This window comes from Leptonychotes weddellii, chromosome 14 (genome assembly GCF_054177405.1).
Source record: "Leptonychotes weddellii isolate Sample4059 chromosome 14, ASM5417740v2, whole genome shotgun sequence".
In the NCBI taxonomy this organism is placed as follows: domain Eukaryota; kingdom Metazoa; phylum Chordata; class Mammalia; order Carnivora; family Phocidae; genus Leptonychotes; species Leptonychotes weddellii.
The window spans coordinates 62378451-62392647 of NC_138382.1; the positions used below are offsets into that span (position 1 = coordinate 62378451).

The 14197-nt window shown below is 50.1% G+C and overlaps 1 protein-coding gene across 2 annotated transcripts in view; it reads right to left on the reverse strand.

Annotated features, from left to right (window-relative positions):
• The window catches only part of RGS3 (regulator of G protein signaling 3), a 117577-nt gene extending 104382 nt beyond the window's left edge, over positions 1–13195 (reverse strand). Inside the window, exon 1 of one of the 2 annotated variants that reach the window (XM_081803402.1) lies at positions 13009–13187. In XM_081803402.1, the coding sequence (XP_081659528.1) occupies positions 13009–13087 (79 nt within the window). In that variant the 5' untranslated portion in view covers positions 13088–13187. Of the gene's footprint in view, positions 1–13008 lie in introns of both variants that reach the window. The other variant, XM_081803406.1, reaches the window with a different exon arrangement.
• Between the last annotated feature and the right edge of the window lie 1002 nt (positions 13196–14197).

Consider the following 14197-nt stretch of genomic DNA (forward strand, 5'->3'; position numbering starts at 1 on the left):
AGTCCCGGACTAGCGCACTCTAAAGGGCCTCTGAGCATGTTTATAAGCTTGGAAAAGGCCTTCTTAGCAAGACACAAAATGCAGAGGCACCAAGGGAAAAGACAGACAACTCTGACTCCATACGATTTTTCAATGTCCATTACAATGAAAGATATCATAAACAAGGTTATGAGACAACACAATAGAAAAATAGACAAAGGTCCTAAACTGCAAATGCAGAGAAGACAAAACAGCCAATAAATGTATGAGAAGATGCTAGGCCTCAGAGGGATCTGGGACATGCAAATGCCATAAAATACCATTTTCCTTCAATCTGCTTGGCCGATCGTTTAAAAGACAGATAATGTTGGGGCACCTGGCTGGCTCAGTCCGTAGAGCATGCGACTCTTAATCTCAGGGTTGTAAGTTCGAGCCCCACACTGGGTGTAGTGATTACTTAAAAATAAAATCTTTAGGGGCGCCTGGGTGGCTCAGTTGCTGGGGCATCTGACTCTCGATCTCAGCTCAGGTCTTGATCTCCAGGGCCACTGAGGTCAGGCCCTGCGTTGGGCTCCACACCACTTAAAAAACAATAATAATAAAGTAAAAATCTTTTAAAAAAGAGACGGATAATGTCAAATGTTGGTTAAAAATGTAAGAAAACAGGTACTCTCATACCCTGTGGGAAGAAGTGTAATGGAGGGTAATTTCTGGCAATATCTATCAGAAGTCAATTGTGCATGTCCTTGAACCCAGCAATTCTACTTCGAGGTAACCATCACAGACAAAAACCGCACAGCTGAGCACGAGGCTGGCGCTCCAGCCCTGTTTAAAATGAGGACAAACTGGAAACACCTGAAAGGGCCATCAGTATGAAAATGGTTAAATGGGCCATCTCTAGCTGTGCTTGGAATAGTAGGGGCTGTTACCAAAAAAATGGGGGAACTCTGTATGTCCAGGCAGGGGGAACATTGTGATAAGTTTTTAAGAGAAACAAGCAAATTGCAGAACAATACAGATGACATATATTTCTACGTGTGTGTGCGCGCGCGTGTGTGTGTGTGTGTTCTGAAAGGATGCCAAAGGAAAAACAGGGATTGCCTCTAGAATTGGAGGGAGGGAAGTCAAGAGGAATTTAAATCTATCGCTATTGTTGTTTCAACAATACAAATTATATGAACTATAGCACTTCTATAATTAAAAATAAGAAGAGGTGGAGTGCCTGGGTGGCTCAGTCAGTTAAGCATCCAACTCCAGATTTCAGCTCAGGTCATGATCTTGTGGTCATGAGATGGAACCCCAAGTCCGGCTCCGCACTCAGTGGGGAGTCTGCTTGAGATTCTGTCTCCCTCTCCCTTGGCCCCTCCCCCCCACTCTCACTTTATTAATAAATAAAATCTTTTAAAAAATAAAAATTAAATTAAAAATATGAAGAGGAAATGAAAAAAGAAGGGAAGGGGGGAGGAGAAGAGAGGAGGAAGAGAGGGAGGGTGGGGGAAGTGTGAACATAACGGAAGGGCCAGGGCTGGAAAGCATGTGAAGAATGAGGAGTTTTTCCCCTGGCTTTTCTAATTTTTTTGAAGACAATATAAAAACAAAACAAAACATCAAGTCATCCTCACAGATGCCCAGTGGCCCTTCAGCACGGACAGAAGAGAGAAGGATCATACTCTTCTTCCTCAGTGACATGTTGAAGATCTTTCCTCAGTCCAGTGGACTCTTCCTGGAACCTCAAGAAACCAATGAACTTGGGGCACCTGGGTTGCTCAGTCGTTGAGTGTCTGCCTTCCGCTCAGGTCATGATCCCAGGGTCCTGGGATCAAGCCCCGCAACGGGCTCACTGCCCCACGGGAAGCCTGCTTCTCCCTCTCCCACTCCCCCTGCTTGTGTTCCCTCTCTCGCTGTGTCTCTCTGTCAAATAAATAAAATCTTTAAAAACAAAAAAACAAAAAAACAAACCACTGAACTCAATCCACCTGGTGGACATGTACTAGGGAGGCAAGGAGGATGGGGCAGGGCCTCCCAGCCTGCAGCAACCCCACACAGCAACCAGAAAGCCCTTGCATCCATGACAACCCTGTCTTATAGTCATCAGCCTCTGCTTGATCACCTCTGGTGATGGGGAGCTCACTTCCTACAATGGGAGCCCTTTTTCTTTTGCAATAGCTCTGACTGTTCAATGCTCCATCTTATACTGAGCCAGAAGTGGCCTCTCAGCAACTTTTATTGCCCAGACATGGTTCTGCTGTCAGTCTCTGGGCTCTCTCCTCTAGATTTCAAGCCTGAAATCTGCCACTCCTTGTGGCACAGTGAGACGTCCCTTCATCATCCCAACTGTTTATTTCTGGACAGGCCCCATGAAACTGGGACTGTGGCTGGGGCTTGTGCATTGCTGCTGGCTGGAGGAAGGCCAGGCAGGGTTCAGAGAACAGAAAGGAGGGAAATTCTGAGCAGTTCCCCAACCCCTGGGACCTGGAAACCACTTGCTCCTCACACTTTGGGGGTGTTTAAACTGTAAACCCAGGCAATCCAGACTCCAGCAAACCCTTGTCCAGCTCTTCACCCATCAGAAATTCCTGCTGCTCTCCTGCCCAGAACACAGATCTCAGAAGCCCGGAGGCCTGTTCCAGTTCCAAGCCCTGACTACTGTCCTCTATCTCAGAGCCACATTGTCCCCTGGCTGCAAGGTGGGGCTAATAACAGGGTTACTGCACTTGCCAAGCTGTGTGTGAATCGGATAATGCTGGAGGGTGAGGAGGTCCTTGCATGAAAGGCGCCAAGAAAATTAGCTCAAGATCTGAGCAATTACCACTATGGGCCCCTCTAGAGCTGAGAACTCTCCTACAAAAACTGTGCCGGATCCAGTGTGGGGTAGGAGAAGGCTTTGAAAGACAAAAATGGCTAGCAGTCACAGATTCAATCTCATGAACCCAAAGGCGACTGTTTAAACCCAAACATTTTTTCTGAATCTATTACGAGTGCAAAGGCAGCTTTGGCCTGAACATATTTGGCTTTCCGAAGCCATGGGGGCCACGGAGCCACACGACACCATCATCTACCTGACAGCTTGTTCACAGAAATCAGGATGGACAGGGAAACACAGATCAAAACCACAATGAGATCCCACCTGCCACCAGTCAGAATGGCTAAAATGAACAAGACAGGAAACAACAGATGTTGGCGAGGATGCAGAGAAAGGGGGACCCTCCTACGCTGCTGGTGGGAATGCAAGCTGGTGCAGCCACTCTGGAAAACAGTAGGGAGGTTCCTCAAAAAGTTGAAAATAGAGCTACCCTATGACCCAGCAATTGCACTACTGGGTATTTACCCCAAAGATATAAATGTAGTGACCTGAAGGGGTACGTGAACCCCGATGTTTATAGCAGCAATGTCCACAATAGCCAAACTGTGGAAAGAGCCCAGATGTCCATCGACAGATGAATGGATAAAGAAAATATGGTGTGTACACACACACACACACACACACATATACACAAATGGAATATTACTCAGCCATCAAAAAAGAAATGAAATCTTGCCATTTGTAATGACGTGGATGGAACTAGAGGGTATTATGCTAAACAAAATAAGTCAATCAGAGAAAGACAATTATCATATGATCTCACTGAAATGTGGAATTTGAGAAACAAAACAGAGGGTCGTAGGGGAAGAGAGGAAAAAAATTAAACAAGACAAAACCAGAGAGGGAGACAAACCATAAGAGACTCTTGGTCACAGGAAACAAACTGAGGGTTGCTGGAGAGGAGACGGGTAGAGGGATGGGGTAATTGGGTGATGGACATTAAGGAGGGCATGTGATGTAATGAACACTGGGTGTTACATAAGACTGATGAATTACAGACCTGTACCTCTGAAACCAATAATACATTATATGTTAATTTTTTTAAAAAAAGGAAAAAAAAATCAGGATGGAGACATCTCCCAGCACAAATGGTCGCTAGTTCCACTCGACAAACGTTAGCCAGGCACCTGCATGGGGCCCTGAGTCAGGAACGACAGATCTGAATGGCCGGGTGCCTGCCGGCAGGGAACACACAGCCCAGTGACTAGGGCAGGAGCATGGGCAAGGCTAAAAAGTAGAACTGGAGCACAGGATGGGCCTGGAGCAAAGACTGACTCGGAAATCTGAGGAGTCTGCCTAACTCCCCTTGCAGATCCTCTCCTCCTCGGGGAGAGCCAGCGTGCCCTCTACCCAGTTACAGCAGAGAAACCAAGCCCAGCAGACCAGACTCAGGCCCCCAGTGAGGGACACACCCTCCCCCAGCCCATCCGTGGACTCACAGATAAGGGCAAAATGAAGAATGAGTCCCCACGCCCCAACCCATTTGGCCACTCCTGTCCCTTCTGCCTTCCCCCCCTCCTTAGCCCATTCCATCGAATGAATGTGTCTCAAGGGCCCTGAAGTCATCTTGCCCAGCCTCCTCAACTGGAAGCCAGAAGAGTCATGCCCAGATATGGAAGGTGACTTGCCCTTGGCCCAGAGTGACCCGGGTAAGGCAGCCCAGAACGAGATACCAGAATGCTGCCCCAACTCCAGCACTCTGGCCTGTACACCGAACCTGTCTTCCAGACCATTAATGTGCACTCCTGCATCTGCCAATGCAACCCTGGGGTTCGGGAGCAGAGAGAGCCATCAGGCACAGGACCAGGTGCCACAGCTTTGCTTCGGAAGCCAAGAAGAAGCCAAAAAGAGGGCAGGCTCAAAGAAATGTCCCCAAGTCTAAAGAAATAAACCACTGGGTAAGGGGGAAGTCAGAATGAATCCCTGGGGCCTTCAGCCGATCTAAGTAACCAAGCCCCTCACCTGCCCCTCCAATCTCTGATCTTGTCAATAGCCCCACTTTCTGCCCAGGGCCAGGGAATGGCCTATGAGAGTGCCCAGGAATGTCCAGGCTAAAGGGCCTGAAGCCATCCTCACTGGGGTATTCAAGGGCCGTGGAGAGGGCACGCCCCCCAATTCCCATGGAGCTGCAGTTGGGCACTCTGTCTGCAAAGGGAGGTAGGACCCAGAGAGGCTGCAGAAGTACGTGGGAGCCAGGGCCCAGAGACAAAGGGAGAAGAGACGGGCCACACGTGACAGGAAAAACACTGGGTAAGGGTGAGCTTCAGAAGGCACAGAGAAGGCCCTGAACCCAGATTCTGCTGGCACAGGACCTAGGGGGATTCAGACTCACTGGGCCCCGTAGAAAAAAAGGGCATGGAAGCCAGCTAAAGAAATTCAGTCTGGCAGACCCTACTCTGCAGAGGACCACAGGAAGATGAACTCTGACTCTCAGGACACAGCTGGGGAGAGACACTCAAAACACGAAGAAGCTGGGGGCTGCATACCACAGCTGGACTCAGGGATCCTAGAGGGAGCTCATGGAACCCTGGGGTATGCAGAGAATACCCCTATGAGGGACTTGCCTGGCTGGCATGAAGCCATGGTCAACCCAAAACCCAGTTCACCTCAAAAGCAATTCCCCAGTCAGGAGTTACCATGTGTTGAAAGCCACAGGAACGGGGAGGATGTCAGGACAAATGTACAAAGGAGGCCGGGTCTCCATGGAGCCTGGGCAGCCACCAACACTCACAGATTTCCCCTCCATTTGTGGGGACGAGTCTGTACCTCAAGCAGTGTGTGCAGGAGAGTGAGAGGGAGGCACCCAGCTGTGAGGCACCCCTCTCTCTGTGATCCTGGGCTGCCTGACCCACAGGGCAGCCCAACCAAGGCTCAGAGAGGGGTATGTATGTTTACTGATTGCACTTTCTGCCCTCTGAAGGAGAAATGGCAGGCTGCAGGAGTGTTGGGGGAATGGGAGCCATCCAGCTCTGGGGATGCAGCCCTGTGGAGCCTTTCAAGCGACTGTTCTTCTGAAGAGGGAGAATCTTGAGTTCCATTTGGAGAAACAGCCTGGCTGATGCTGGTGCCTGCTGGCGGAAGGAGGCCTGCAGAGCCCAGGGAGGCAGGGGGCTGAGTGGTGAGATAAAGATGATGAGGGTCAGTGTGACTCCTCTCTTCTGATTCTCCACTTCCTGTGTAACCTGATATTAATGTGGCTTCCCAAGCGGTTTTTCCTTCCAGGAATAGATTACTCTCGCCAGCACATGTCAGCTAACTTCTTGGCAGCAGAGACCCTGAGCAAAAACCACCCAGCGAAGCCATTCCCAAATTCCTGACTCACAGAAACCGGGACATACTAAATGTTTGGTTTTTTTAAGCCAATAAGTATTGGGGAACTTTGTCATGAAGCAATAGGTAATTAATACAGAGCCATGGGCGCCTGGGTGGCTCAGTTGGTTAAGCGACTGCCTTCGGCTCAGGTCATGATCCTGGAGTCCCTGGATCGAGTCCCACATCGGGCTCCCTGCTCGGCGGGGAGTCTGCTTCTCCCTCTCCCGCTCCCCCCTCTTGTGCTCTCTCTCTCTCTCTCACTCTCTCTTTCAAAAAAAAAAAAAAAAAACAGAGCCATATTGCCTCCACAACCAGGTGACATAAACCTGATCTCAGCGCTGGGACAACTTTTCAATTTTTAAAATCGTTAAGAAAATACAGTTCTGGGCGCCTGGGTGGCTCAGCTGTTAAGCATCTGCCTTCGGCTCAGGTCGTGATCCCAGAGTTCTGGGATTGAACCCCGCATCGGGCTCTCCACTCGGTGGAAAGCCTGCTTCTCCCTCTTCCATTCCCCCTGCTTGTGTTCCCTCTCTCGCTGTGTCTCTCTCTGTCAAATAAATAAATAAAATCTAAAAAAAAAGAAAATACAGTTCTAAGATAAATCACTGTATTACGACTAAGGAAACAAAAGGCCTTCCATCTGTGAGGTCCTTCATTGTTCTCCCTAAAGAACTGTGATAGATTCAAACCAGACTCATTACCAATTCAACCGTGAAATCTGGAATTGTCCCACATTAACCCACTGACGGCCCAGCACATTCACGAAAATGCTTCACCCGCAGAGCAAATGGTTTTCTTCTACACACATTCGTGTACAATACCACAATATATAGAAAATTCACATTATTCTTCCCTTTCGCGATTTTCCTTTAGATTTTATTATAATGATTTTAATTCCAAAACTGTCAGTTTTGCCACGTTTTATAAATGACTTGCCACTCTTACCTATTTCATATTACAGACTTTTTCTCCATAAATATGTTATGTTATAATGATGAGCACCTGTTACATCCTTGCTGATGGCTTTAAGCCACACCATGAAATCAGTGATTTATTTTCATTATGTCTTACAGTTACTTTTTTCACTATCAAAGTTTTCCAGCAGAACAAGTCTAATACGGAAAACACAAAGGAGGAAGCCCAGAAGGAACCATGAGTAAAGCGTGGGTTTTGGAGTCAATAAGACCTGGCTTTGATCCTTGGTCCACCACTGATGATGCTGAATCACTACATCTTCGTCTCCTCATCTGTACAAAGGAAAGAAGAAGAATCATACAGTTCTGGGGGGGGGGCTCTTGTAAAACTGAGAACTAACATACACGGAGAGCCTGGCAAATAGTAAGCACTCCCACTGATAGGACAAAAGGGAGGATGGAGGGAAGGAAGGATGGAAAGGTGGAAGGAAGGGAGAGAGGGAGGAAAGGAGAGGAGATGAAAAGTAAAAATGTCTCAGAAAAATTAGAAAACACACATAGGGGACTTCTATTTCTGGGATGACAGACCCACCAAGGAAATCTAGAAGAGCTGGACAAAATATTTAAAAGCAGCTTCTTGGAGATACAGCAAGACTACGGAGGAACTACGGAGCAGGCTCTGGGGGCAGGGAGGTCCGTGGAATGAAGTTTAATGTTTTCCTGGGCTAATTTTCTCCTTGGGGTGTTTTCAAATTCCAGAGAGATGACGGAGAAGCTGAGAGGCTGAGCAGAGTTTCTGTCTGCCTCACAGGGCAAGAGGAACAGGAGTTGGACACCAGGGTCTGTCAAGAGTGGGGTCCTTCTGGGATGCCCAGGTGGCTCAGTCATTAAGCGTCTGCCTTCAGCTCAGGTCATGATCCCGGGGTCCTGGGATCGAGCCCTGCATCGGGCTCCCTGCTCAGCGGGAAGCCTGCTTCTCCCTCTCCCACTCCCCCTGCTTGTGTTCCCTCTCTCGCTGTGTCTCTCTCTGTCAAATAAATAAATAAAATGTTTAAAAAAAAAAAAGAGTGGGGTCCTTCTGAGCCCTGACCTTTTGGGTCAGAACCCTAAAGGGTTGTTCCTCAGAAATACATGAGCCGTGATGAGATGCAGTTCAAGGGACTGCAGCACAATCTCAGATAATCCCAGTGCCTAACATCTAGATTATCCCAGATCGCTAGTGACCTCAAGCACCTGAAAAAAGCTAATAGCTTTTTTTTTAAAGATTTTATTTATTTATTTATATGAGAGAGAGAGAGAGAAGGAGTGGGGGGGGCAGAGGCAGAGGGAGAAGCAGACTCCCCACTGAGCAAGAAGCCTGACGATGTGGGACTCAATCCCAGGACCCTGTGATCATGACCTGAGCCGAAGGCAGACGCTCAACCAACTAAGCCACCCAAACACCCAAAGCAAATATTTTTTTGAAGGAAGATATCATCCTAGGTCTGCACCAAGAAGCAAAATAACAACTCTGTGCCTGCCATTTGTAAGAGACACAGCACGCCTAGAACATAAAGAAACAGAAAGATTGACAGAAATAAGATGGAAAAAGATATGCCAGGCAATTCATTGTTAACCAAAAGAAGGCTGGGTAGCTATGTTAACGTCAGGAAAAGTAGACTTTCTCTCCACCAGAAATAAAGAAAAGGCTTCATAATAATAAAAGTTTCAATTCACTACTAAGATAAATAGTTCTGAATTTGTATGCTCTTACAATCGCTTCAAAATATATAAAAGAAAGACAACTCTAATGATAAAGAGACAAATGTCCAACCACAGTAGGAATTTTAACATACCTCTCTTGGTAACTGATAGAACAAATTGGGGGAGAGGGGGGAGATCAGCAAGGATGCAGAACATTTGGACAACATAATTAGAAAACTTGACCAAAATCTGACATATACAAAAGAACACTACACCCAACTACTGCAGAACTTTTCAAGTACACACAGAACATTTATAAAAACTGACCATATCCTGGACCATCAAAGGAGTGAAAGGATGCAGAGTATATTCTCTGACCAAAATAGAAAACAAAGAATAAAAATATTAACAGAAAATCCCCACTATTTGGAAATTAAGAAACACACTTCCAAATCACCTAAAGACTTGAGAAAGTAGGACTATGAAAATTAGAAACTATTTTGAACTGGGGCACCTGGGTGGCTCAGTCGTTAAGCATCTGACTTCCACTCAGGTCATGATCCCAGGGTCCTGGGATCGAGCCCCACATCAGGCTCCCTGCTTGGCGGGAAGCCTGCTTCTCCTTCTCCCACTCGCCCTGCTTGTGTTCCCTCTCTCGCTGTGTCTCTCTCTGTCAAATAAATAAATTAAAAAAAAAAAATAGAGCAGAATTGGAAAAGAGAACAAAAGGACTCTCGACAGGTCAGAAACTGAGAATTTCCGAACACTCCCAAGCAAACAGACCCTAAATGACAGGAAAGCCAGTGAATGCTGAGGACCCCGACCAGCAAATGATGGGCCCCTGAGAAGTCTTCGGCGGGGCTTCCAGGCCAAGCCCAGGGTGTGGCCCGGGCGCTAAGCGGCACGGCCAGCCAGGGGCAGCTCGCGGGGCCAGATTGCAGCCTCGGGCTCAGGGCCTCGCTTCTCACTGCCCAGCAGGCCGAGCAGCTGGCTGGCATCTGTTCCACAGAAAACACATTTGTCATCTCTGGAGGAGCTGGGTTCTAGGCCCAGTTTACATACTCCCCTCTCCTGAAGCCAGAACACTTCCGTGTGGTCAACTACTGGGGGACAAGGCTCTGTACCCATGTGCACGCATACACACATACACACTACTCTCCCTGGAAGGAAAACAATTTTGTCTCTTTAGAATTCCAGAGATCCGGGGCTCCTGGGTGGCTCAGTCATTGGGCGTCTGCTTTCAGCTCAGGTCATGATCCCGGGGTCCTGGGATCGAGTCCCGCATCGGGCTCCCTGCTCCGCAGGAAGTCTGCTTCTCCCAATCCCACTCCCCCTACTTGTGTTCCCTCTCTTGCTGTATCTCTCTCTGTCAAATAAAATCTTAAAAAAAAAAAAAGAAAAACAACAACAACAACAAAAAATAGAATTCCAGAGATCCTTTAAATGTTTGTGCTTGGGGTAAACCACCAACTAGGCACCACTTTCATCTGGTTCTACCAGGGCAAGGCCCACTCCTGAAGGCCAGGGGCTACCTGCCATGCTGGGGAAAGGCCAGCGAACTGGGGTAAACTTAGCAAAGACCTTCATGTTAAGGGAGTTCACAGTGGCTACCAAAGCTAACGAAATCCATAGCTTCCAAACCTGGCTGATCATCAAAATACTTCTGTGGCTTCTTACAATTACAGATTCTCACGCTACACCCTAGACTTATCAAGATCCTAAGAATCTATGTTGTTGTTGGTTTTTTTAAGACTTATTTATTTATTTTGAGGGAGAGGGAGAAAGAGAGAGCAGTGGGGGAGAGGCAGAGGGAGAGGGATTCTTAAGCAGACTCCATGCTGAGCACAGAGCCCCACACAGGGCTTGATCTCACAACCCTGAGATCATGACCTGAGTCGAAACCAAGAGTCAGTTGCCTAACCGACTGCGCCACCCAGGGGCCCCAGGAATCTGTGTTTTTAATAGACTCGCCAGGTCCTTCTGCCAAGCGACCAGGTCTGGTAACCACTGATACAAATCTTCATTCATGAGCAGACAAGCAAAGACCAATCCTTGCATGAAGAAAAGCAGCAGCCTCAAAGAGGGGCAGCATTTTTCAAGGAAAGAGGATTGAAGCAGGAAAGAGGGCAGAACTTTCCAGTGTCGGATCTGTGTCCTCCGAGAGCCCTGAGAAGAGACTGTACAAGAGCAGGAGGCCCCCACCCCACCAGGTTCCTGCCTGCCCACTGCACACTCAGGTCAGTCACTGGTTCAAAAAGTAACCCTCCCAGATAACCATCCGACCCAGCCCTGAGGCCACGGCGGGGCAAAGGATCCAGTCCCAGCTGGTCTGGACACTCCCCAACTTCCCAGATCTGGCAGGATGATTAATTCAATAGAAGAATATGGACTGATGCTAGGAAACAGTCACACTACACCAGTAAGGAAAAGAAATGGATTCTAAAACTGTACATACAATATGGTCTCCATTCTTTTCAAATTATAGCACACCTCTACACACACACACAAGTCTGGAAGGATATGAACAAAATACTGACTCACAACGGTCTTTTCTAGGAGTCAGAGTACAGGTGATTTTTCACTTTCTTCTTTTCACTAAGTTTTCAACAATGAAGTCATCTTACAGTGATAGTAAGGAGGAAAAAACAATGAGCTATATTTTTACCTTTTTTTAAAAAAGGTTTTATTTATTCATTTGAGAGAGTGAGCAAGTGAGTAAGCAAGAGAGCACAAGTGGCAGAGGGAGAAGCAGACTCCCCGCTGAGCAGGGAGCCAGACGTGGGGCTCGATCCCAGGACTCCGGGATCATGACCTGAGCCGAAGGCAGACGCTCAACCGACTGAGCCACCCAGGCGCCCCTATATTTTTACTTTTAAATCAGGACACAGCTAAGGTAATAGAACCTCAAAGCTCCTTGACACTCTTTCCTGACCACCCCAGCCCCACCAATTCAGGTCACCCTGGAGACCTCCCTTGTCTGGTAGACTCCCACATCCCCGTGGGGTTAACAGGAACTGCTTCAAGGGCTGGGGAGAGTAAATGAGATAAAGCACTTGACACAAGGCATGGCACATGGTAAGCATTCAGCAAATGGCGGCCACCTCATTACTCCCATTGTTACATCCACCAACTGGACCAGCGAATTCCAGGATGCCAGACCACAGGCCATTGCTAGGGGCCAAGCCACCTCTTTTCTATCACTCCCTCTGCTCTTAGAGAAAAGGCAGTCTGTGAGGAACCAAGTGTGCTGATAGAGGTAAGCCTGAGAAAAGGAGAGCCAGAAGCCCAGGGAGGGCCTAACTCCTGGGCTGTTCTGTCCATGAAATCTGGGCAAAGTCCTGCATGTTGCAGTAACTACCCCAACCTATATAAAGAAAATTGTATACAAATTAAAAAAAAAAAAAAAAGTGCTGGACAAGTCATCTCAAAAGGCTTGAGCTCAGGTACCAAGTCTGGCACTGGCTCACTGGGCAACCTTTCTCTCTCTGGATCTCAAGTCTCCACAGAGGAAATACTACCCGCGATCCACAGGGAGTTGCAGAGGAAACACAGAGCTGTGATGGGCCGTGCCCTGGGATAGGACTCTCATCTCTACTATGGCTACTTGAAAGGCTGGATTTGCCCAGACCCCTGGGGCAGAGGCTGCCCAGCTGTTATTTGGGGGAACCCAGGCGAGCCAGCAAGGGGTTTGGGAGCAGGGGCCTACTGCCCATTTCCTTCTATCTCAAGCCCCCAGGACAGGCCTGTGACCCTCCTGAGAGCCCGGTCTCTGCTGGAGAAGAGAAGCCTCCCACGTCCTCTGTGGGTCCGCCAGCCGCTGGCGCAGTCACTCTGCAGTCTCCAAGGTGAGCTGACCCCGCACCTGTCCTGTCCCTGAGCCAAAGGAAAGAGGATGGGGAGGAAATCTCGAGATGTAGTAACAAGACCGTGCTTCAACCCTGAGCAGCTGGCTAATGGGAAACTCTAGTGGTGCCGACCGGGTCTCTGAAAGATTAACCGGGTTGTGATTATTCCAGCCAAGCGAGGCAGAAGCGGCTGCACTTGGCACCACTGGCCGGCAGCAGGTGGTGCCCCGCGGCTTGCTCAGCCTGGGCCCGTGCGCCCTGGGCCCCTCCTCCTGGGCACCCCCAGGAGGAAGGGACCAGAGGAGGGACCCGCTGCTGCCAGCCCCACCTATCACGGAGGTGGGGGGCGGCCCCGTCCGGGCGCCGGAGTGGGGTGAAGCAGCCCTGGCAGCCAGCCGTCGCGGGCACTTACCAAAGGTGGTGAGGTAGAAGGACGAGTCCGGGTGGGCACGCCGGCTCCCGAGGGAGACGCGGTGCAGGGAGCGCTCCATGGCGGCCCCGCTGCGGCCCGGCCAGGCCCGCCTGCAACCCGAGGCGTCTGTGTTGCTCCCCTGTAACCGAGGCAGCAGGCTCAGCCGCCCCCGCCCCGCGCCAGTGTCCGGGAGGCGGGAGCGGGAGGCCGGCTGCGGCGCGCGTTCGAATGAGCCGGCGCGCCGGGCCCTGATTGGCCCGCGCCAGTTTGAATGGGGAGGTTTCCACCTGACCGATCGGACGCCGGCCCCGGGGGAGGAGGCGCCCGCGCCCCAACCGCGACCGCAGGGGCCGCGGCTGCAGCCGGGGGAGGGGGCGGGTCCCTCCTCCGCGCTCCCGTCGGTAGTCCTCCCCGAGGAGCCAGAAGGACCGGGCCGCCACACCAGGGCTCCTGGCTCCAGGCTGGAAGTGCCAGCCCCAGGTGAGGCCCGCGGCCCCTGGCGTGTCCACGCAAGCGGGCTTGGCCTGCTCGCCCAGCTCCCCCAGGCCAGCAATTAGCCAGGTTTGTAACATGCTTTGAAGCTCAGACCTGTAATCACCAGACCCAAGCAAGCGCAAAGGAGCATCCTCCCGGCCCAGTGCAGTGGGGTTTGGAAAAGTGTTCTTCATGCTTGGACTGGCTGCCCCCACCAGGCTGCAGCCCCTTCCCAACTCTGCCCTCGCCATCTGCCCCTTGGATGGGAGCAGCCCGGCACAGGTCCGGGCCAAAGCAGCTTGCTCCAGCCAACCTCACAGCGCCCCATCTGCAGCCGTGAAACAGGAACGCAGGCCCTCAGCATCCGAGGGGACAGAAACACACAGGATGCGGGGAGGGTAGGCGCTTTCAGTCTCCAGAGCCAGGTGTCAGGAGGCAGAGCTGGAAGGAAGGTCAGTCCCTGCACTGCTTTGTCAGCAAACATTCGTGGGACACCTCCTGGGAACAGTTTCACACCAAGACATCTGCTCTGCAAATCTCCGACTGTTGCTGCTGTGGGAGGGAAAGCTGCTGGTCTTACGTAAATCTAAAAATGGGAGGTGTTGGAAGTTGCCAGATGGATATCTGGCCCAGGGATCCACTCAAGAGGAGGTTGGAGGATGCAAGAGAGAAAGTGGGGAGAAAAGTTGTATGTATTGAGTACCAGGTGCCAGGG